Consider the following 24,748-nt stretch of genomic DNA (forward strand, 5'->3'; position numbering starts at 1 on the left):
CGATAAATGGATTAAAAACGACCAATAAAAGCAGTAAAGGACAGTCAGAGGATAATGAACGTGTTCTCCTGTTGTGTCACACTGATGTGTTGTGTGTTGTAACGTTGTAGTGCAGTATCTGGACAGCAGAGATGTATTATGACCCTGTGCTTCTCGCTGGAGCCTCAGCAGTGCATCTCCTCACCGACTGCAGCCAACAGAGCAGCGGCGGCGGCAGCGCGCCTGCGCAGTGCATCCAGGGGCTCGGCGGCGATCGGTGCTGAAGTGGGGCGGATGGCAGAAAAACAGCGGCGATGGACATTACACCGCGGGATTCCCACTTACGATGTCGCTAAATAAGCATCGGGACATCGCGTTTTCCCACCTATCACCCTAGGACACTGACAGCTCAACAGAAAAGGGGTAAGATGCTGATTATTGTGCGCTAATGCTCCACACGGGCAGGCTAGCTGACGTTAGCACGGCGCTAGCTGCTGCTGCTGCTGCTGCTCAGCTGCCACCTCCTCCTCTCGCTGCGAGAGATAGCGGATCTGTCGGCTAAAGCTAGCGAGTAGAAAGTGGGTGGTGTTTGATTTCTGAAAAATGTCGGTGCAGGCAGGCAGACAGACAGAGACAGACAGCGATGTGCAGCCCTCTCTCTGATCGGTGGTGTCAGCCCGGGAAGGGGGATCTCCTCTCCCGGCTTGGTCGGACCTGCAGCCGTTGGGCTCAGATGGTTCGGACAGCTGCAGGAGAAACCATGCAAAAAAAAAAAACAGCCAGCTAGCCCAGCAGAGCTAGTGCACCGAGGGAGAGAGCAGGGTCCGACCAGCCTCTGCCTACTTCTTCTTATCTGGAGATATGCACAGGCCTTCAGGCAGATGCAACAGATCCAGCGCTGCGACAGCAACACATGTATGTTAGCCCTGCTGGGGCTGGTTTCAACCCTGATCCTCTGCTGCCATGCACAGGAGAGAGATCAGGTAGAGGTATCAGCTGAGGGAGCACCCACACTGCAGTCTCCCATGGGTGTGTTGAGTCAGAGCAGCCCAGGTTGTGTCGCTACTACATCCTGAGAGACTTCCTCATCTCATTCAGAGGAGAAAACCAGCCGTCTGAGTAACATGTGTGAGATGAATCTGATTTTCTTGTAGGGTGGAGATGTTTGATGTAGAGATTTATACTTAAAACGCTGAACATCTACAGCACCGGTGTCTACAGACCAACACTTTAAAGGTGCAATGTGTAGTTTTTGGGAAGAAAGTTGTTGTTTTTTTCACGCCTAAACAAACAAACTCTTTGTTTTCATGACTGAATAAACAAACTGACCTTAAAGGACAACACAATTTCATACCGTTTTACATTGTCTATATGTGGCGGACCCTGCCACCTTTCTAGCTTCAAACAGTGTTCAGGAAACCTTACTTTTCTCTCTGAGATATTCCCGAGTTTGTATCATTGCCTCGTTAATATTGTAAATGTACATTTCTTTTCCAAAACTACATCGATCGCTTTAACGATCCAAAAGACGCCGAGCGATGTCCTGAAGAGGTAACACGTCCAGAGGGATAGTTGTAATGTGAATCATTTACACTTGTTCTAATAATCAATAACGTGATTCAATCATTTGTAAGGCCGCTAATAACAGTTACTCTCACTGTTAATTAGTCTGCTAAAACATTTTTCTCGATTAATTGATTTGTTGTTTTGTCTATAAAGTATCACAAAATGGTGAAAAATGTTTCCCAGAGCTGAAGATGACGTCCTCAGATGTCTTGTTTTGGTAACAAACCCAAAGATATTCAGTTTCCTGTCATACAGGAGTCAAGAAATCAGAATATATTCATATTTAATGAGCTGGAATCTGAGAACATTCAACTTTTATCTCACTTAGTCATTGCAGATCTAATCATTTATTAGTCAAAAATTAACTTTTAGTAACAACAACTTTCATTCCAATTAGCTATTTTGTTCAGAAAATGGGGGAAAATGTCAATAAGTGACTTTGCCTACAACCCAAAGATCAGATAAAAATGTAACATTATTCAGACAGATTAATCGATTAATCGTTGCATATCAAGTCGGACATTAACTTGCCAGGTTTCTTTTTCATCGTAGGGCTGCAAATAATGATAACTTCCATTACGACTAGTTGTTCCGTCTAGAAAATGTCAGAAAACGGGGGAAAATGTCAATAAGCCAAAGACGACGTCCTCAAATGTCTCGTTTTGTCCACAACTCAAAGATATTCAGCTTACTGTCATAGAGGAGTAAAGAAAAACAGAAAATATTCACATTAAGACGCTGAAATCAGACAACTATTACTATCAAAAGTTGATAATTATTTAATAATTGACACCTAGTAAATTATTTGTTGCAGCTCTAAATCATTTTTTAGTCAGAAATTGACTGAAAATTGTTCTGGTTCAGTCTAGGGCTGCAAATGACGGTAACTTTCCTTACAATTAAAGTGGCTCTTTTTAACAATTTATATCAAAAGACACGTATTAATCACTTTTTTATCATCCGTATGTGTCTCAGTGCTGCTCTCCGCCTCGCTAACAGAGAGCAATAGCAGCTAACCTTAGTTTTTAGAAACGGAGTCCGCTGATAGGAAACTAACGACAGAGAAGTTCAATCAGCCGATTATAGTGTTACAGGCAATAGTGAAAAAATGTTGAAGATGGTGTCGTCAGACGTCTTGTTTTGTCTGACCAGGTGTCCAAAACCTAAAGATTTCAGTTAACAGTTATATGAAATGGTAAAAGCTGAAAATACTAAAAGTATGCAGACGATTACATACATTTTTCCGTCACAAATCAGTTAATCAACAAATTATTTCAGGTCTAGCTCCGACATAATGCAGACAGGCATCATAACGAGGCTCCGTTTCCTCTTCTGGCTCGTCATCACGGGCAGTCAGGGCTCAGAAGTATCTCCAGCCACGAGCTAAACGATGGTAAAATGGTCGATTTGCATCACTTAACAGCCCAAAAAAATACAATGGTAATCTATTGTGTCAAAACTCACTAACAATTCTGCCAGTGGACGTAAAAAGTTAATTTTGCACCCTGCTCCAAACCCTCCGGTGGTCCTCGTCTTTTTTTAGGAAGCATGTCACTAAAGTTACTCTGCGGCCGTGTTGCTCCTGGGAACAGGCGGTTCGAACTCTCACAAGTACAAACACAAAAGCCTCATCTTTGCACACAGCTATGCAAAATCATTCATCATCATAGATTTTTTAATATACAAGGGACAGTTTTGTTTTCAAAACCAGATTCAACTGGCATGAGCAGAAGTGGAAGCTTCTCTTGGCGAGGGAACGGTTTCTACAGGAGACGGCGTGCTCGGTCAGATCGGACGGATGATAGCGACGTACGTGTCGAGTGTGAGTTTTTGATTTGTGCTACAGTCCTCTCTCTTGTTTTGGGAAAAAATCATGTAATGTATCACAGAGATAGAATAATATTTAATGTAGTTTTTTGGATCAATAGTTTAAACGTAATTTTGAGATTCTGTGTCTGTTGCTCGTCGCTGTCTTTTACTTGCTAATTTTAGCCACAGACTAGTCATAGTTCGCAACATAAAGAGTCTCCAGTGTTGAGGTCAACACGTGAACACTTCCAGGCTGTTGTTTATGAGTGAGGAAGTTGTTGGAACAGTAATTCCTGTATGAAATCAGGCAGCGTGAGAGCAACCGGGGAGGCTCTGTAGCCTTTAGGGTCCGAGTTGCCTTCAGGGACAAAATCCAGCAAGTGACTCCTGACTGTGAGTAAGTGTTGGGCTGTGGCACCAAATGATCGGCTTAATCCTGTTAACGATGAGTTTTAAAGTCGATGTAATGATGATGATGACTGCATCAACACTCATTAGCTGCCTGTGTTTCATTTCTTAATTTGGTTTATTTGTTCTTCTGTTTGACCACATCCTGCAGCTTATCTCAGACTGATCAGTGTCAGCGTTTATGTTGCTCGACGAGAAGCAAGAAGAAGCAGAAGGGAAATGCCAACGATATAAGAAAGTGTAGCAGTGCAACAAATAATTGTTTTTGAGGGTTTATTTGATTGTATAGCTGAAGAGTGAAGGGAAATAGGATGAGGAAGAGGGTGGCAGGGACACAGCCTCTGTACATAAACAAAGTTTTACAAGCTATAGGAAACATCTTGAAATCAACCCACACCACAAAATATTCAATATTTAATGATATAAAAACAGAAAAGCACCAAATCCTCTTATTTTGACGAGCAGGAAGCAGTGGAGAAAGGAAACAGATGAGCAAAATTTGGTCGTGTCATCCCACGACTCGATTAATGAACTAATAGTTTCTGGCCCCTCAGAGTCAATGCAGGATCGCCACCAATAGTTGTTTGATCAAAGTTTTTAAAAAATAAAATAAACATTAAAATGAATCCAACAAACAATTAGCCCTAACCCGAAGACAATTTCCGAAAGAAGACAATTTCTATTATGCAACATTGATGATAGTCTACCTGTTTGTCCAAGTGCAGTCATGTGAGCAAGCATCTAACTACAGCATCTAACTGTAACTGCAAGCTATTAAGCTAACTACGTATTATGAAAAGATAATGGGGGTGTCCCTGCGCTGTCTCTGTATCAGCTAAGATGTCCTCTGCCTGAAGAACATATGAGACCCCTGGTTTAAACTGTGGGAGCTGTCCCGTAGTGTCCCCCGGTATAGTCAGGGCTGGATTCTGGTGTGATCGTGCTGCCTCCATGAAAGGTCACGTGATATGAAACTGGACTGCTCATCGTGTTCTCATGTTGGTGGCGGTTATGCTTTGCTAATTTGAGTGATTGTCCATATCGTCCGTCCCTGTTATCAGATGTGTCTTAAAGTCCTCTGGCCTCAAAGGTTCTGCTGCAGTTGGAGCGTATACTACATGAAAATCAGGTTCATCTCTCACTGCTGTATTTGCCGGTGTGCACTTGTGTGGTTATGTAAGCAGCGGATGTATTTCCACACCATTGTCACTGAAGATAAATTACTGCACCTTTTTGGTATATAAAATGATTCAGCTGTGATTTTGACTGTAAAAACCTGTTTTTCTTTTTTTTTTTCCAGATGCTGTACTTTCACCGCTCCCTGTTCTCTCAAGTCCATAAATGACCCTTTCACCAAGATCCAAGGAAGCCTAGGAGGCGACGGCGAGCGAAACAAAAGGAGCAATTGAAATAAGGAAGCGAGCACAGGAAGTAGTTACGTTTCTCCTCAGCTCTCATGTCCCTCTCTGTGCCCGTCGGTCAGGGATGGTGAGACCAGTAAACTCTCTTCCCCGTGGTAAAGACGACGTCCTCGCCTCGCCCCGCGCCTCCCGCCAGACAGTCCACCAGTCAGTCGCTCCGTCAAACCAGCCTGCTATCGTCCAGCAACCTATTACCTCACGCCATGACTGCTCTGTCTGACCTGTTTTTAGGAACTCACTAATTCATGGTAAGTTTGACGTCGCTTCAGTACGACTGTGATGATATATTGTGTTTATAAGCACGTCTGTCAATAAGCACCAGTCCACATGATGAAGCTAGAACACTTTAATGACATATTTTACAAGCGTTTATTCAATTTGAAGTACAGAAATCCCTTATTCACATCCGTGTTCAGACATTTCAAATCAAGCTCTGACACGTCCTCGCTCCTCGGATCGTACTTGAGTTCCTAACACTCGGTTGAACTGCATTGGATTGATTGGACATGATTGGTCAGGCACAAAGCTGTCTACAGTGTGCAGAGCCTCACAGTTCACAGAGATATCAGTGCAAAACCGAACCCAATTAAGCGGAAGATTTATATCTATTTAGAGGTTTTAAATAAGAACAAAACTGTTGAGAACAACAGTGCAGCTGTCTGCTTTACTGCCCAATCAGGCAGCTCAGTCGTCAGGATCAAATGGTGGCCGTTAACATTTCTGCAAGCCGCGGACATGTTGGTACATGTCATAGGCTACGTTTGCATTGCATGTGTATGACTTGACTCTCACATTGAGAGCATGGTTCAAGGCTGCATTCCAACATTTGTAAGCGTGACACTACTAAATATTGTTGACATGAAGCGGGGACGTCTCCAGTCGAGTTTGTGGCGACCAAAACAGGTATTTTTTATCCAAAACATGATCTTTTCCAAAAACCAACCCAATGTTTTTGTGGCTAAACCTAACCAGACCATAGGCACGCCTTGTCAGAACATGGACTTTAAAATTGAAGCGAATTAACGTGAAGTCGCAACAAGTTATCTGTGGTTCTCAGAAAACGTACATTGCCAACATTTATTCTGGTGATTGAGTCTGAGCGGGCTACTTGTTGTTTTACTTTGCCGGATTAAAAATCAAGTTTTGGATAATTTGGGCGGTTTCCACCTACAGAAAGTTCTCCTCTCCTCATGTGAGTTTGATTGAGACTGACAGGACATTAAGTCCAGCAGACTGGGTTTGACATTCAGTGACTGAGAACTGCTCAAACTTGTCAAAACCAAGTATTCAGTCACAGCTCTGTGAAAAAAAGACAATATCTGTTCATATAAGTGGAGACTTTCATCATTAAATGTAAAATTGGTAACACTTTGTAAAAACGTCATTAATAAATAGCACATTTATAGTTAATTAAACTTTAGTTGATAGTCATTTCACTTTTAACAAACAATGAAATGCTTTATAAACATTATCTGTGTAATATATTGTCATCTCTTGGCTCAATAACCTGATGGTGAAACAAGGTGGAAGCTTCAAAGCACAGCTGGGTGATCTGATGAACACACTGGATGGTGTTTTGGCTCAACACTGTCCATCTCAAATCTTTGCCTCCTCAAGCAATTTTAAATGTTGTCTCAATTAATAAGATCTGGAAAAAGTGAGGAAAAACCAGTCCACCTGTGACCGATCATACTGCTCTCTTATTTGTTTCCTCTCCTCTCATCTATTTGTGTTTCCACACCGTATTTGCATGTGCTGTCAATGCGGCCTCCTTCTCAGGGTTTAGAACAAAGCCCTACCCTCACCGTCGTTTGCATCTAGCTGCCTGTTTTTCCACGGGCGCTGCTTGGTAGCTGAATAACCGATGGCCGACGACATTTGCATATCAGGCAGGTCGTCTCATCGTTACCTGCCGTGTGTCGTCGCTGTAGTGAATGTCTATGTGGGGTGGTGGGAACAACACAGGCGAGAGAAGGCTCCTCTGTCGGTACACAGTTATTTTGATTTGGATTAATTTTGTGTTTAATTCGGAGTTTAATTTGAACCATGACTTTAGAGGTAAGAGTTTCATTTATTGTACTTTTGATTCCCAATTTTAAGCTTTAATGTCCCAAATTGAAATATCTGTCATTATTATCACCTCAACCCCTAGAAAAGAAGAAGTCCTGACATGGCATCCTCTTCTTAGCTGATCTTTGTCATGTTTCCTGGTGTAGAGAGCTGATCTAGTCCAAGCCTTTTGCACAGTAACATCAGGTTATTAGAAGTGTAATAATCTCTTACCTGGAGGAAGATGAGAAATAGCATTACCAGACTATACTGAACATTATCATCATGTAAAAGAATGAGTTCTCAGAGAGTGGTATTTCTATTCAGAGTCGCCTAAAGGCTTGAAAAGCAGTATCAGTGGCGTTAAAGTGGCTTTTCACACCCTTCCACCTGCAAGGCCGAAGCTGCTGGCACAATCACCTTCACAACCTCTCTAAAGGCCACGGAAAACCCCGGGCAATGCCCAGATGTAGGTGCACACTTTTGTTACTTGAGCTTGATTGTTTAAAATCGCGCCAAAGTACCGCTGCAGTGGCAGAGAAACGGCTCGTGAGAGTCGTAACTGTTCAGTAGGGAAGTTAAGGTGAGCGCTGCACAGTCAATACCCAAGTTGGTGATGTTTTCTAAAATTCTAACAAATAGTTTCTCCTTTCTGAGCCCTTAATCATGTAAAATGTTGTGTTTGTTAACCATCTCCCCTTTACAAAATGCCTAAAATAACTGAAATGCCTTAAGCTTAAATGCTACAACTCTGTCTGTTTGAAGTGGATCCATATCTTCGGGAGAAAATAGCCCTAATGATTAACGATGACAGTGAAATTAGTTGATTAATGGCTTAGTCATTTGATAGCTTTTTGGCAATCGATTCAACATGTCAGTCATTCACCAAACACTCTCTGATTATATGACGGTAAATAATATCTTAAGGTGCCGTGACCTCTACGAAATTGTGATCGGTAAGATTTTTGAGTTATACTGAGTAACCGAGAGCTTGCTTTTGGAAAGACAAGTTGCTTTTGAGTTTTTCAAATCTCATTTATTGAATATTGAATACCACAAATAAAATAGTTAATCGTCTGTTGCTCGATCGGTCCACTACTTTGGTTCAGACTGGACGGCTTGGCATGAAATTTAGTCATTCGAAAGTTCGAGATCGTGTGTGAAATCTTAAAGAAAATGAAGCCTGACTGGCAGCCTGGCACCATTTCAGTCTGCTTTCACATCTCAAGCAAACAAGCAAACACATGCAATCAATATACAATGTAGTGGACCTGGTTCTCTGAGTTTAAGCCATCTTGGAGGAGCCGTGGGCAGCCAACATATGGCGCCCTGGGACCAACTCCAGATTTAAGCCAGTGTTTTGATCAAGGGCACCTGGAGCAAACCCACGCAAGCGTGTGGAGAACATTCGCTCGCCACACATTTCAGACAGGATTTCTAACCCAGGACCTTCCTGCTGTGAGGCTACAGTGCTAACCATTTCACCACAGAAGAATGAATGAGTTGTTTTTCCGGTGTTGTCCGTAGTTGCAACTCCAAGGAACTCAGTTGTCTTATTATGCATGCCACAGAGCAGCATGTTAGCATTATGTGCTACATACTATACATTTTTCACAACATGTTTCATTCATTTAACAGAGACATAAAAGCATTACCAGAAACCACATTACTGCGGAATGAAGGTTGGTCTCATTTAACACAAATCAAAGACCGTCAGACAACAGCTGTTCACTCAGTGTGACCACAGAGACGCTGCGTACAAGAGCCGCCACATCGTTGAAGTTTTTGTGGTGTGTCACTGATTCAGTCCTCATCTGTTTGAAGAACGCTGCGCAATCTGAGGGCAACAACAGGCCAGACAGATGTATATAGAAACATCTGGATGGGTCAGTATGAGCGTGTGTGTGTGTGTGTGTGGAAGGATTTGTGTATTTATTGTACGTGTGTGTATGTGAGTAAGTGTCGACCCTGTTTCGCTGTCTGTGCCTGCACTCATTGAAATGTGTGTGTAGTGTCTGTCAGAGCCAAGTGAAAGACTTGGCTTAACACCAGAAACCCTCGTACCGTACAAGGAAGGGAATCCTCTCTGTCCTGCTTGAGTGCTCCGTCTCTCTCGCTTCATCACTCACACACTCACACTCAGAGTTTCTTTGATTTTCCTCCCTATATGAGATATATTGCTGGTGAGCTATAAGTGAAACATGGGGGCCGGCTTTGAACCTGCACTCTGTGTGATATTATAATTCAACTGAAGAGAAAGTAACCGTGTTTATTTTGTGTCCATCGTGCAGCCCCGGAGTGTGAGTGGAGTGGAGATGAGAAAAAGGCAGGCGGCACACATCGAGGCCCCACCCCAGGCCCCTGGACAGCCCCGACCCAACACCTGCTGCCTCTGCTGGTGCGGCTGCTGCAAGTGTCTCTGGTAAGAAATACTATACCATTACTACTATATTGTACTGTACTGCATTATACCATTACTACTATATTGTACTCTACTGTACTGTACTGTACTATACTATACTACACTATACTGTGCCATGCTGTGCCGTACTATACTGTGTTATACTGTTCCATAATGTACTATACTATACTGTGCCGTGCCATACTATACTGTATTATACTGTACTATACTAAACTATAATATGCTATACTGTGCTGTGCCGTTCTATACTGTACTATACTATACCATACTGTGCCAAGCCGAACTATACTATACTATACTATGCTATACTATACTGTGCCTTGCCGTTCTATACTGTGCTATACTGTGCCATGTTGTGCCGTGCCGAACTATACTATACTATACTATACTATACCATACTGTGCCAAGCCGAACTATACTATACTATACTATACTATACTATACTATACCATACTGTGCCAAGCCGAAATATACTATACTATACTATACTATACTATACTATACCATACTGTGCCAAGCCGAACTATACTATACTATACTATACTATACTATACTATACTGTGCCAAGCCGAACTATACTATACTATACTATACTATACTATACCATACTGTGCCAAGCCGAACTATACTATACTATGCTATGCTATACTATACTGTGCCGTGCCGTTCTATACTGTACTATACTGTACTATACTGTACTATACCATACTATACTGTACTATACTATACTGCATGATACTATACTATACTATACTATACTATACCATACTGTGCCAAGCCGAACTATACTATACTATACTATACTATACTATACTATACTATACCATACTGTGCCAAGCCGAACTATACTATACTATACTATACTATACTATACTATACCATACTGTGCCAAGCCGAACTATACTATACTATACTATGCTATACTATACTGTGTCGTGCCGTTCTAAACTGTACTATACTGTACTATACTATACTATACTTGTGCTTTAAGTGTATATTCATTAGGAAACAACCAACAGTTGGTCCTGCCTGTATCCTGTTACCTAACCTGTGATGACGCTGATGTTGTGTTTAAACTCAGTTATGAAGTCAAGTCAAATTTATTCAAAGGGCCAAAATCACAAATTTGCCTCAAAGGGTTTCCTCTGTTCCTGAAAAGTCATTAAATGGCGTGGGAGTTTCCTGAAGCATCAGCAGTGGTGGATTACACAATACTTTCTACACGATATGTTTCTATTTCCTGTAATAATATCATAGGAATCAGTGTTGTTGGTTATTGAATGGTTGAAATAGAGGTGATTGATTACACAGTTTTTATAGTTAGCCAATTAATGTAGTCAAGTGGAAAGACTGGAAACAGCTAGCCGGGTTACACAAACAGAAAGGTAAAAATACATTTGGGTTTTACGGAGAACCGCCTGAGAGTCCAGGACAGTACGTGACTTCCTGGAGTCTCTGGTTGTTCCCCGTAGGCCAAACACTAGTTGAAGCACGTAACTCCCCAAAAAACAAAAACCTGTTGTGGTTTCAGCTTCTACAAATGTGAACATTTTTCGGCTTTTCTTAGTCATCTGTGAGGATGAGCCGGTTTATTTTTGGGCATCTGGGAAAAGGATTATGTCTTGAATCCTGTTTACACCATTTCATCATTGTATCACCTGGTACGGCCGAGAAATTGACAATGTGTTAAATGTTTTTGGTGGTAAGACTAAACTGTTGGATTTTCATAATGTCTTTAAACTCCATTAATCAGAATATTAGGCTCTCTATTGATTATTCCCAGAACAGCATTCATTTTTTGGGATTTCATAATCTTTAGAGGGGTCTTTTCACCCTCAGCATCTTAAATAAATGTGTCTGTGCCGTATTTGTAATGAAGAAGCTGATTTTGTATTTTGTAGCTGATTGGCTGTCGAAACTATACAGGTGAGGCTCGAGCTGGGTTTTGTAAAAACACAGCGATGCCGTTACTGTTACCTTTACTTCGATAACAATAGGTAACGATACTTACCTTTATTATACTTACCGATGCTCTTTTCAATACTAATGTCATGAAATCCATGTTAACAAAAGATTACATTTCACATTCACGTCGTGGCGCCCTGATAAAAATCAAGTCGTCTACAGATGTTGGTTTTTGGATTCTTTAGATGTGCTGATTAATCACGAAAATAAACACAAACTAAAGAGGAGACAGTCAACTCGATTAAAAAATAAAGTTTCCGTGTTTTTACACTTACAGATCGCACTGTAACAGAAACAGTCTTGCCCCTGAGCAAGGCACCAGAAGCAGTAACTAACTGTGGTTACAGCTGCCTCCTCGCTGTGGCTGCACTCTCGCCGGGTAGAGAGGAGTGAATGAAACATTGTTTTGAGCCAATGAATGGTGAATGTGCTGCTTCTTTCACACCACTTCATCTGAAGTGGTGGCAGCTTGTGGACCGGGCCCATAGCGAGTGCTCTGTGACTCCGCTCTGTGTTTCTCAATCAGACGCTGGTGTCAGATCTCCAGAACGAGCCTGGTAAATTGTCTTGAGTACCCCCGCATGTTTATTTATTTTAGTGTCAAGGCCGGGACGGTTAGGTTGCCTTTTCAGAGCAAGTTTGCGTTGAGTTACGTGCAAATCACTGAATGCTCCCTGTGTCACGCTTTTTTTTTTGGCCATCATGCCGAGTTACGTGGTCGCGGTGTTGAATTCTTAGAGACTGAGGGTGTACGAAAGTGTTAATAGGTCACGACATGCTGTTACAGTTTGTTTTTTATCCGTCCTTTCCCTCTCCCTCTAACCCTCCTCACCCGCCCTCACACAAGGCCCTTATCTAGTCGGGGTGCCGTCTATTTCCATCCCCACATCACATGCAAAACAGCTGTGAGGAACAGCCCGTATATTTAGCTGTATTGTGAGGGCGCCAGGGGGCTGTGGCTAGCTTAGTCCATTACTGCCGCACAATGGGGACTTTGACAAGAGATAGCAAGAGGAAGGAAAGATCCTCCATGGTCGGACAAAAATAGACAGCTCAGTGTGTGTTGCATTGTGGACTCGGCGAGTGTGACTGAGCTACGATAGACTGAGTGGCTACGGTGTGCGTTTCGAGTGTTTTCGTAAAGGCTTCAACTGAAGCTTTATTGTCTTGTCGACTTTGAATATACGGCCGCATGTGCTGTCGATTATTTTCAGAGGTTGATGCTCAAAGTGACGCTTCTCAGTGCAATTAGTGGCTGGAAGAAAGAGGTGAACTGAGAAGTAACAAGAGACCGTCGTGATTTCCTAAAGCTGAGGTGACATCTTCTGATCGCATGTTCTGTCTGACCAACCGTTCGAAGCCAAATAATACTCAGATTACTTTGATATATGACAAATATGTGCAATAAATCCTCGAAAGTGAGAAGGTTTGTTACTTTGACTTCATTAATTAATTGGTTTGTTTTTAATCAAACACTCATCAGTTAACTAACTTCTTCACCCTCCTGAAAAACAATTTTAACCATGGTTAGAAACTCTCAGTCCTGCTGTGTGCTGTAAGTAGCTCTACTAGCTCTGTAAAGCAGCTAACAGCTAATGTAGCATTATCAAGGAAAAAATACAATGTGTCTCTGGTTGATAGTGAGTTAAGGGCATCTGTTTGGGCTTTAACACATCATATTTTTTGTAGGTCTTACACTGATTAGCTAGTCATTGATATTAACTAAGACATGCCTTGTGTAGTTAGCACTTGGTTCACTTTGTTTCCTGCTAAGCGCTAGTTATACATACCTACATACAAAAATGCCCTTCTCTTCCCAGAAGCATCCCATGGAATATGTCTGTTAACTCCACGGACATTGATTATGACGCCATTTGTCTCAAAAATGCTCCAAAAATGGTGCCAAGAATGGTCAAAATTGAAGCAGCGGAGGCCGATACATTCTCACTTTAAGTCTTGTGTAGAGGTGAAACATTGGATCCTACATTTCCCATAATGCAGTTCAAAAGCAAAAGATCACGAGTCATTCTCTCAAATTTTTGAAAGCCCCTCCAGCGCCACAAAAGACATGCAACAATGAGTAGAGGTGAACTGTAGATCTACCCAAACAATACTTTCGCCTTTTTGAGTATTTTCTTTCTCATCGATACTTTTCTACATTGTGAAGCTCCACAGTGAAAATCCCCTTAATGTTGATGATGTAATCCTGAACAGCTCTGCACACAGCAACGTGGCCCGCATCACTGTTTCTCTTCGAATCCCATTTTGAATGTTGTCCTGTTGTGTTTTGAATAATATAAATGGAGAGTGAAGTTGTGGGTGGAAGGTTTAGACAGTGTATGAAATGTTTACTAACCCAAAGCAGTGATGCTTGCTGACAGTCACTGGTGCGCGCTGTCAGTGTAGATATGATTAATTGAAACTCCCGGCTGCCGTTTCTTTTTTTGCTGGTTGGGCTCCGTGGTTCACCTGCTCACACGCATCGTGAGACGCTTCCAGGCTCTTAACAGAGATGGTTGCAGCCTTGAGACATTGTAAATGAAAATGCCGGAAAATGAATTAAGATTTAACTGGAATTCTTAATCGTCAAGTTAATCCATTTAAATTGTCAGAAACACGTCCGGTTTATAATCATCTCTCGTCTCCAACCAGGAATGAAGACAGGATGGAGAGGAGTGAACGACCAACCTGCACCAAGATGGACAGTATTGAAGCTACAGAAGAACAGTGAGTACATCCGTCCTCCCGTATGATTTTGTGTTTGCGTGCCTCCGTCAGTCTCGCACAAACATCCACGTCTCCAACTTTTTAGACACGCCAGTCTAGAGGAGGTGCTGTCATGGTCACGGAGTTTCGAGTTGATGCTGCGCTCGTTGGAGGGCCGGGAGGTCTTCCGCGAGTTCCTGCGCTCGGAGTACAGCGAGGACAACCTGCTTTTCTGGTTGGCCTGCGAAGATCTGAAGAAGGAGACGAATTCCACTGTGGTGGATGAGAAAGTCAGGATCATATACGAAGACTACGTGTCCATACTGTCACCCAAAGAGGTACCAGCTCTAGTTGTGTTTATTCAATGAAAAATGCCTTTTTCTTAAGATGGCTTGTGTAATCAAACATAAAGTCACCTAGACCCCTAGCAGCATACATTAACATAAATAACGCCAGTGGTTCAGAAAGTCTCCGTGGTTTTTTAAATGGGATTTGTTTTCCTTGCCCCAGGTGAGTCTGGACTCACGAGTAAGAGAAGGAATAAACCAGACTCTGACGGAGCCCAGCAACCTGATGTACGAGGAGGCCCAGTTCCAGATCTACACCCTGATGCACCGCGACTCCTTCCCCCGTTTCCTCAACTCCTCCGTTTACAGAGACCTCCTGGCCAACAGGAGGCGCGCCTGCCTCGACACCTAGACCCCTCCACCTCCCCTCATCGCCACCGTACGCCAACGAGACTACTACTTAAACTTCAAATACTACTATGGTGCCAGAAGTCGGGTTTGGAAAAATCTCTCCCTCTTTTTTCGATCGAAAAGACTGAATTACATCCGAGATAGCTGGTTGTTTTTTTATTTATATTTTTTAAGCGATTTATATCCAGTTCTCCACTGGAGCCAGGTCGGCCTTTGCTGGTGGGTTACTGGTCGATTTAAGACCATTAATGCTGGCCAGTGATTGTTTTGCTAGCAATTTGTGCTGTTTGTTACAGTTTGACTGGCCGACCCCACGTTGTCAGCTATCGGTTGAAGTGGCCAACCCGATGGCCAGCTGTTGGTTAACTGTGGACGAGGACTCCTCAGGCGGTGGGGACAGAAACAGAGAGAGAGAGACAAAAAGGACAAGCCAACTGTTCCTGTACTGTAATATTTAGACCTCATGCATTCTGCCCTCACTTTAATACTCTCTAACTTTACTCATTCTCTTTCATATTTTGTCGATCTAATTCTGTCCCATTCCTCAGACGTGTTTTGATTTTATTTCGTTTTTATTTTCCTTACTGTCCGAACGCGACACCTAGTCGTTGGTGGGAGTTGGGGCGTCTCTGCCCCGTTTGCCCAGTAGAAGCACTGGCTCTGCATGTAACTCTCTCTCTCTACAGTAGCTTGACGATGTAAGCCGCGGACTGCAACCGTTTTTTGAATATTGAGATGTAGTAAGACAAGAGGACCTGTCTTCTCTGTCTGGCTGTCAGTGTTCAGTGAAGGGAAAAAGTACACTATTGCCAACTTTAAAGCTTACTGCAGTTTTTTTTTATTGAGGAGATTTGATGGCTTCTGCAGAAAAAGGCAGCAGCAGCAGCACCTAACCCATCCACCTGTCCATCCATCCATCCATCCATACGTCCATCCCGTCCCGTCCGAGCACTTTTCCTTCTTTAGGATTCTTTAACTGGGAGAAGTAAGGGCTAAAATTGTGGTTGGGCAGCTACATGTATTATTATTACTCATGAACTTTAAAACAAAAAAAATCTCTCCACTGAGAAAATCACAATGCCTTTACATGTAAGGAAAAGGCAGCACAAGCGCTGCTGGAGTTTTTTCTGGAAAGCAACCACAGTTTGTCCAACGATCCCTTCCTCCCATCTTCCTCCCCCCTCCTCCTCCTCCTCCTCCTCCCTCCAACTCAGACCATCACAGCCTGACAAGCACAGGTGCCCAATCTGGGGGTAAAAACACAGCTGGAGAGGATAAAGACAAACCCACATGGAGGGTTGAATCGAGCGTTATGGAAGGCTGTTTTGCAGCAGGCACTGAAGTAATTGAAAGGGCTATTGAGCCCTTGCCTTTGTCTGTAAGGCTTTAGCTTTAGATGCTAGGTTACATGACGGTCCCTGGAGGTGAACGACCAATATCACACTCTAGATTTGTGACCCGGGTGCCAAACACGATGTCAACGAAGCTGTGAAGAGATATTAGCTGTGACCTGTCACCAGGCTGTAGAGTTTCTGGGCGAGCGCACGCGTAGCCCTTCAGTTAGCTACTGCCCACTCGATTTTTAACCAGAGCAAGTGAAGAGGGCTGGCGAAATAGTGCTAACACACCACCTTACAGGGCTAGCGAAGCGTTAGTCATGCCACAAGCTACGGCTAACTAGGTTTCAGCATGCTGTAGGCAAGCAGTTAGCATGCTTGTGCTAGCCATGCTAATGCTCATCCAACTGCCAGCCCTCACACACTCTGGTTTGTTTTTTCTAATCTGACTTTGACAGCATGCGATGATAACGGCTACGTGTGTACATGTACGGTACAGTTACACACTTAACAGAAAAATTTAGAAAAAAAAAAACTTTAAGGGGGTCTTGCCAAATGTCCCACTAACATTTTTAATATATAAAAAGGACTTTTTTTTTTTTTTTTTTTTTTTTTTTAATGATGTGAAACATGAACTTTGTTCCTGGCCTGTGGATGTGCAGTAGAAAGTGCATGAGTGCAGTTTATGCTTTTTTAATTTTCTGTAAAATTAACTGGGCCTCCAAGTATATTGATTACGTCACATGATGGATTAGCACAGTCTTAAAGTGTCAATGAAACAGTGCCACCTCTTCACTGATAAATAGGCGTACACGTTGCCGCCTCCTTTAACTACCTGAAGTTCACGTGCCAAGTTTGGTCCAAAATTAAATGTAGGAGTAGGCGGTGCAGGATGTCGAGCAGACTATTGAAGTGCAATTGGATGTAGTAAGTGATTATAGATCGGCCCCACTATGTTAGATTGGTTTTGAATTGTCTTTTAAATTACTAATCGTGACACCTTTCAGAAAATGTTTTAATGCATTTTCAAAACAGATAAGTAGGTTCTCTACTCAAGTCCATTGAATCATGGGATTTTGAGTTTTTCCAACAGGCAACAAGCTGCCAGTTCAAAACCAAGCTACAAACTTCTGCAAAAAGCTTTCAGTCGTGGAGTATTTGTTATAAATCGGCAAAATTGAGTAAAGAAAGCTAGTTTAAACCAATAATCACCCAACAGTTTTGATATGTTACTTATTTAAAGGTGCAATATGTAAGAATTGGCTGTCACCTGTCAAATTCATACTCAACAAAAAAGGAGGGCAGCATATCGCCAGCGCATTCGCTTACTGCTGCTAACTGTAGCCGCTGTAGGCTAGTTAGCTCAGTAAGCTGTGCGGCTAGCGGTCCGGACTGGGACTTGATGCCGCGAGCACAGTAGCTTTGGGCAAAGACGTGACAGGGTTAGCTGGTTAGCATGCCAACTTCAGTAGCATTCATCATTCGTTTGATAATTTTCGATTTTATGATTTCAAGTAAAATACTTACATATAGCACCTTTAATCGTCGGCAATACAGTACTCACATGCAGACTACATTAATACCCACGGGGACTTTACTGATATTGCTTCGCTGCTCCGATGAAGAGCTTGTGTGCATGCATGCGCTCAGTAACGATCCAACTCTTGACACCGAAGGATCAACTTTCACACTTTATTGCAGGAAACAAAAACGCATTTTTCGACGTTGTATTTGGACAACTCTGTACGTTTTTTGACTCAGTAGAGGAAGAATGCCTGTCACTCCCGCAGACGAATCCCTTCTTCTGCTAGTAAAGTTACGTTTCCTCGTCGCTGAGTCTACACAGTAATTAGCAAGAGAATGTTTCACCAAGAACCAAGATGATGAAATCATGGTGCAATTAAACCAAGTTTACATTTATAAATTGTGAGATGTTTTAGCTTATTGAATACTCGTAACAGTGGAGAGTTAACTGCCCACAGCGTGAGCAGAGCAAGCCAGCGGGTTTACGGCTGGCAGGAGACTCTTCACAGGGTTTACAGGGAGGACAGACACAGCAGAAACCCAGGTAACAGTGTTTTACAGGGAGGACACACTCGGCAGAAACACGTGTTTCCTGCTCGCGTCCTTTCCCTTTTAATTTATTGTGACTTTTACACAGTGGGGGAAAAGTACACGGTTGTTTATTTTTAATAACTGCATTTCACATGTGGATTTTACAAGCAATGATGATGATGTGAAGTGACGTAGTGTCATCGCTGACTTTAGATTTTCTCGTCTTTAAATTTCCATGGGTCCCAAGCGAGTGGGTGGTTTGTTTGTTTTTGAGACGTGGCTGTGGGTTTAATCGACTGAAAAACAAAAAGGTTGAGAGCTGAAATGTCCTGATAGGGTGGAGGAGGTTTGCGACGCTTTGGCCTTACTGACACGTTCTATTTTTTTTTTTTTTTTTCCTTTGTATAAAAAAGAAACAACAACAAACGTCTCTGTAGGCTTTTCACTACCTCTCATGTTGGTTAATTTATTTCACATCTAGTTGTCAATGTACAAGTTGTTTTTAGATCTACTTGAAGCCTAACACTGTAAACAAAAATGTGCACAGAAAAATGACTATGTATATGACCAGAGGGGTTAAAAGAGAGCTTGGCCTAGTTGACATTATTTTTTTGTTTGTATGTATGTTTGTTTTTATTTGTGTTGAGCTGAACTAGATTTTGCATCTCTGTAAAGAATTCAGGAATCCACTGTCTAAGGGCTAATCCCATTTTTGCCTATGCAAATCTGTTACTGTGGGTGAGTTGGGAAAGGGCGAGCTACCGCACCTTTCAGCTGTTTTAGATGGACCATGGTTTACATTGCCCTTTGCTGATATTCTTCAATCTTATTCAGCAAAAATGTACGCTTATTTTTGTTTCTATATAAATATTATATATATACATATATATATAAAACAAGTAATATACAGAGAAAGTAGTATATGCCTTCGTGATGATAAAAAAGAAACCTTGCTGAAAACAAATAAATGTGTTGTTGTCTGACATTATGTGGCTGTGTGCTGGAGTCTTGGTGAGATGAAATAGACGACTGGAACTCAACTTCACCGACTTGTAAAGTTGACCGACCTGACGAAAAAACTCTCATTACTCAGGCTACGACACAAGTAGCTGGCCGTGTGCAGTATTTCCTAACTGAGGGGGAAAAAAATCTTTATTTATTTAAGGTGCAACCACATTGTGACTCTCTGATGTTCAGCCTGTGAGGGTAAAGAAGGTATTTGGGGCCACGCAGGATTTGTTCTTGTGATTTTTCATTGTAATGTTTGGTCATATTTAAAGCAAGACTATGTAACTTTTGCAAAACAAAGGCCTTTTGTTGTCACAGTTGATGGATAAGAGATGTGATGAAATGTGTAAATGTAGCACAATTAGAGAAGAGACAAGTCATAGGCCCAATCCCGATACACCCCTCGCCCCGACCACATGGCTGGGGTAATTATGCTTTCGGGTTGTCCGCCCGTCCATCCGTCTGTCCTTCCCGTTCCTACGAACGTGATGTCACAAGAACGTCTTGAGGGAATTTCTTAAAATTTTACAAAAAATGTCCACTATAACTCGAGGATGAACTGATTAGATTTTGGTGGTCAAAGGTCATTGACACCTCACGGTGCCCAATTCTTGTGAACGCATGGTTTAAAAACGCATTGAGGGAATTTCTTCAAATTTGGTACAAGCCAATTTTTGGCCATAACTTAAGAATTCATACGATAATTACGATAAGATTTAATCAGTCTAATAGGATAAAATGTCAGAGTTTTGACATTTGATACCCACTTGAAAATGTTATGGCCATTATTCAACACCATAGCTCAAGACAGCAACTTGACTGGTGCACAGAGACAAACAAACTTGATGCAGTAATTCTAGTTTTAAAAGAAAAGAAGCATAAAATGATTTCTTTAAGATTTCTGATGTCTCGGTAGCTAACTAGCTAGCTAGCAAATTTCACATAGTAATGGATGATTTCAACTACTACAATTCTTACTCTCTTCGTAGGGGCGAGGGAGTTCTCAAAAATAAGGGGTCGGGGTAAAGCTTGGACATTGGGATTGGGCCTTAAATTTAGCAAGCTAACATTAGCCACCACAAGCTAGCGGTCACACTTGGCCAAGTAAGACTGTAATGTTTAAACCTTAAAATATGTGCTGAATTGAGCAAAGGTGCATTATTTCATGAACTTGTTGGATTCGCACTGTTTTATTTTTTCAGTCAAAAGTTACGTAGTCTCACTTTGAAGGGCTGAGTTGGAGCAAACCTGGAGTTATTAATGGTATCTGCCTTTGAGATGTGCACTGTCCATACATACGTCACATTTTATAACCAGTAACTCATTAACAAAATAAAAAAAATCCACTTGCCATGTAATAATTAACATCTTATCGTGATTATGTTGTTTGTCAATGGACTTGTAATTAAACGAGCGCAGCACCGTGTCATCAGCATACAACAGCAACTTATTTTTCTATTCTCGTTCTTTTTGTAGCCACATCCGGTCAGACTATCACTGTGTTAATACGGTAGCGTTGATGCAGAACACATCAGCTGAAGTGGGTTTTTCTCTTTTTGTAATACTCCGCTAATGCAAGATGTAAAAGAAGTCAGTAATAAGTTACTTAAAAGACCATTCGCTCAGCTCTTAGGAGCCACTTTTAGCTTCGAGTTGAGGTTTAATTTAGGTCTGATAATTTATTTTTTTGTACAGAACATTTAGCTCTTTGAAATGAGAATCAGGAGGGTCGATGTACAGATTTTTCCCACAGTTCCTCACAGTGCATCGTGGCTAAAGAAAGACAGGTTTGTCGACTGATGTTGGTTTGAAACCTGCTTCGTTTGTTTCCCTCAGTTCGATTCGGTGCCTCTTTACGCTTCACAACAGACCTCAAGATCTACTTTCTGTCTCTCTTTCTCTGTCTGCATCACTTTCTCTTTCTCGGGCTCTCACTTCCTCTCTCTGTAAAAAATCACACATACGATGCTGTTTATAGCAGTTACAGCAAAAAAATCACACCGATGTTTCCTCCTACATGAATACCGTCACCCTCATATTGTCTCTTTCGTACCTCTTCCAGAGGTGTTTGTGCTACTTTTGGGAAAGAGATGATGTCTGTGCAGGTACTGGTTGAAGTTGGGTTTCAACAGTTTTAGGCAATCACTTTTCTCTTTATTGATTTAGATGCCTAAGCCTCTTGGTTCTTGTCATGCCTTTGTAGATAGATCAAAGTGGTTGAGAAATGATCAGCAGGTGAAAATGAAAAGAATTTTACTGTCACGATAAAAAAACAAATGACTTTTTTCTATTCAGCATGCTTTTTGCTAAATAAATGAAATAATTCAGTTATTTGCTATAAACGATACTGTATGAGTATGTATTCAAGTACTGCAGTATGCAGACAATTAAAAATATCAGAAACTCTTTTGAGAGGTTCATATTTTTCTTCTAGTATGTTTCACTAATATTGACGGTTATGGGTTCTTAATTCTTGTTTTGAGTGTTATGAATTGCCAGAATGACTAAATGACCCTCTTTGTATTAACAAATGTGGTTATTTCAACGTGCATGACTTGCAGAGCAATTTAACCTGGACAGTGCTCGTGCAGCAGGCTTTAAAATCAAGAGTTTGGTCAGTTGAGCTCAAAATTTAATTTATTATTGATGACGACTGAGAGCCTGGCTGTTTTATTTACATCAAGGCAGGTGAAGCTTTTATCCTTGTGGTCACTAAGGGTCAACAAGGCAGAGTGGACTGAAATCCTGCCACGCAAAGCAAATGTGACCTCAGAACATGAGTTCAATGGCTTGTGCAACTTCCTCAAACATCTCAGAGCACTGTGTCCCAACTGTGTCAACCTTCAGGGTCGTGTTGCCCAAGGATCTGATTGCTTTTCATCAGGACTTTGAATTTTATCAAAGGAAACTGATCATCAATCCTTGAGCGGCAAAGTGCCCTGAGATGCAGGAATCCCTTAAGTGTAGCATTGAAAAGACTTTTTCTACCCTGACGACACACCGTCCTCTGTTGTAGAAAAGCACAGCAAGGACTTGTAGCCTCGTCTTACAAGGATGTAAATCTCTAATTCAAGACAGAGCTGGTTCAAAAAATACTTATGTTGGCATTGGCAATTCTCTGCATGATAGTAATATACAGATGCAACAGTAGAATCAAGATTAAAGAAATATTTAGGCCTACACCCAAGGCTAGTTTTCTAAAAGACTCACCTCACAGCTTAAATTTACATTAGCTGCGGAGGCTAAAACTGTAGGTAAATGTTTTGGGTAATAAACTTCTTCACTTTCTTGCCAAGAGTTAGATGAGAAGATCGATACCACTCTCACGTTTGTTACGCTAAGAATTAAGCTAACATTACACAGCCAGCAGCTAGTTAGCTTAGATGAGCTAGGACTGGCTAGCCTGGCCCGGTTGCTTCTTAAGAGCCCTTGTTTTATCTTGTTTGCTTAATTTGTACATAAACCAAGAGCAAAAACATCCATGTATCATTTTGTGGGGGGTTATATGTCAAATTATTTCAAGACAACTTGAGAAATAGTGATGCTAAATTCAGCTAATCAGCTCCTGGCTAGCCTCTAGGCTACTCAGCTAACTCTCTGTAGGTGAGTTTAAAATGTCAAATGTCAAACTACTCCTTCAAAATAGATTTTTTTTAAAAAGGAGAAAAAATAGTTCAACATTTTGGGAAATAAACACAATGACCAAGATTTACCTGAGAAGATTGAGACCAGTCACATTTCTACGTCAGCAATTAAACTAACGTTACACAGTCAGCAGCTAGTTATCTTTGCTTAAACTAGGATTAGCTAGCTAAACTGCTAGCCAGGCTCTGTCCACATCTAAAGAGCACTTATTTACCTTGTTTAACTCGTAAAAGTGTAAAAACAACAATTAATCATTTTATGGAGGGCTATATGTCAAATTATTCCAAGACAGCTCAAGAACATACGCTTGCTAAATTAAGCTAACCGGCTGCTAACTCAAACTTCTGCTCAGCTAACTCTCGGCAAGCGAGTAAGCGAATTTCCCCAAATGTCAAGTTAACTCCTTCAAAAGAGTAGATTTTTGAAATTTTGACAAAGAGAAGGAAAAAAAAGGTTGAACTTGCCTGACACAGTGGTCAGATGTCCCGGTACGTAGGCTAACGTTGGGCTACAACAATGCTTCTTCGGTGGTATGTGCCAAAATTATAATCTACCTTTTTTTTGTTTCAATGTAAAGGGGTCAAAAGAAATTGTTGGAATATAAACTCACATGTTCTGTTGGACTCAAAATGTTCTTTACGGAAACACGTTTTGTTCTTTGTCTTTTCACGTTGCTGTCGTGGGTTCGTGTTCATCTTTCTGAATCATCCACATACGTCACAGACTTGAAGACTTTCTATACAGGCACTGAACATGTTGAAGTGTGACTGATGTGGGATCACAAGCAACCATATCAGATCCAACAGAAATTGTTACTGTAAGAAAAGAAAAAAAAAAAGAAAGCTGTTCACCATTTTTGATTTGTTTTGTACTGTTTTAATTTATTTGAACAGGTTTTATTTGAGTCATTGTTTCTGTTTTTGATCTCAAAAGACGCAAAAATTGTTGTTCATCAGCCTTTTTGACTTCATGTGAGTTACCGTCACGTCGACAGCGTGTTCAGTTGTAGTACGTTTTGATCTACGGTTCAGTCTCTGTCCTTGTTTACACAATGACATCTTGCATTAAGAGAAAAACTTCAATCAATGGTAACTGCCCTTGAATATCTGTAATTAAAATAGTGCTGCTAGAGAAAGAAATCTAAATGTAACAACTTACAATAAATACTTAATAGATTTTTGCCACGTGTGACTGTGTCTTTCTTTGCCAGAGAAAAGAAACCAGAACGATTTCCTCATGGTACATTTCCCGTAGCGCCACCATGAGGTTGTGTACTTGGTGTTTAGTGCTCATACACAGATTTAATGTAAGATGGTCAACATTAGTAACATTATCATGTTAGCGTCGTCATTACAAGCATGTTATTGTAGCATGTCGACGTTAGCATTTAGCGTTAGCGCAAAGCACTGGTCTGTAGCCTTGATAGCAAACATTTGAGGAAACAGCAACAAGAAATTTTGGCGGCAATAACATTAAAGGATAAGTTCAGCTTAAACTGAAAATGTTGTCATTAGCTGCTCACCCTGGTGCTGATTTAAAGTCGGGTAAAATTTTCGTGATCCGCAACACATTTTTGGAGCAAAACAGCAGTGCAGCATTTTCTAAAACTACTGAAGTAGATGTGGAAATGTTTTAAAATGTAAAAAAAGACAAAAAATAAATATAAAATGGCTGCATACA

General features: G+C 41.4%; 1 protein-coding gene across 1 annotated transcript; it reads left to right on the forward strand.

Moving 5' to 3' along the window:
• Positions 1-253: 253 nt before the first annotated feature.
• Positions 254-24,248, forward strand: rgs17 (regulator of G protein signaling 17). Its single transcript, XM_084375877.1, has 6 exons — positions 254-402; positions 5,063-5,431; positions 9,524-9,654; positions 14,272-14,346; positions 14,432-14,663; positions 14,836-24,248. Exons 2-6 carry the CDS (start codon positions 5,429-5,431, stop codon positions 15,022-15,024), a joined length of 630 nt encoding a protein of 209 aa, XP_084232003.1. The 5' UTR covers positions 254-402; positions 5,063-5,428; the 3' UTR covers positions 15,025-24,248.
• The last annotated feature ends 500 nt before the right edge of the window (positions 24,249-24,748 follow it).

The sequence above is a fragment of the Pagrus pagrus genome (assembly GCF_965226575.1).
Source record: "Pagrus pagrus genome assembly, chromosome: 15".
Taxonomy (NCBI): domain Eukaryota; kingdom Metazoa; phylum Chordata; class Actinopteri; order Spariformes; family Sparidae; genus Pagrus; species Pagrus pagrus.

Excerpts from the sequence above, each read along its gene's own strand:
- rgs17 (XM_084375877.1), top strand. Across the intron at positions 14,347-14,431 it reads ATTGAAGCTACAGAAGAACA|ACACGCCAGTCTAGAGGAGG; the intron begins GTGAGTACATCC and ends CCAACTTTTTAG. Across the intron at positions 14,664-14,835 it reads CCATACTGTCACCCAAAGAG|GTGAGTCTGGACTCACGAGT; the intron begins GTACCAGCTCTA and ends TCCTTGCCCCAG.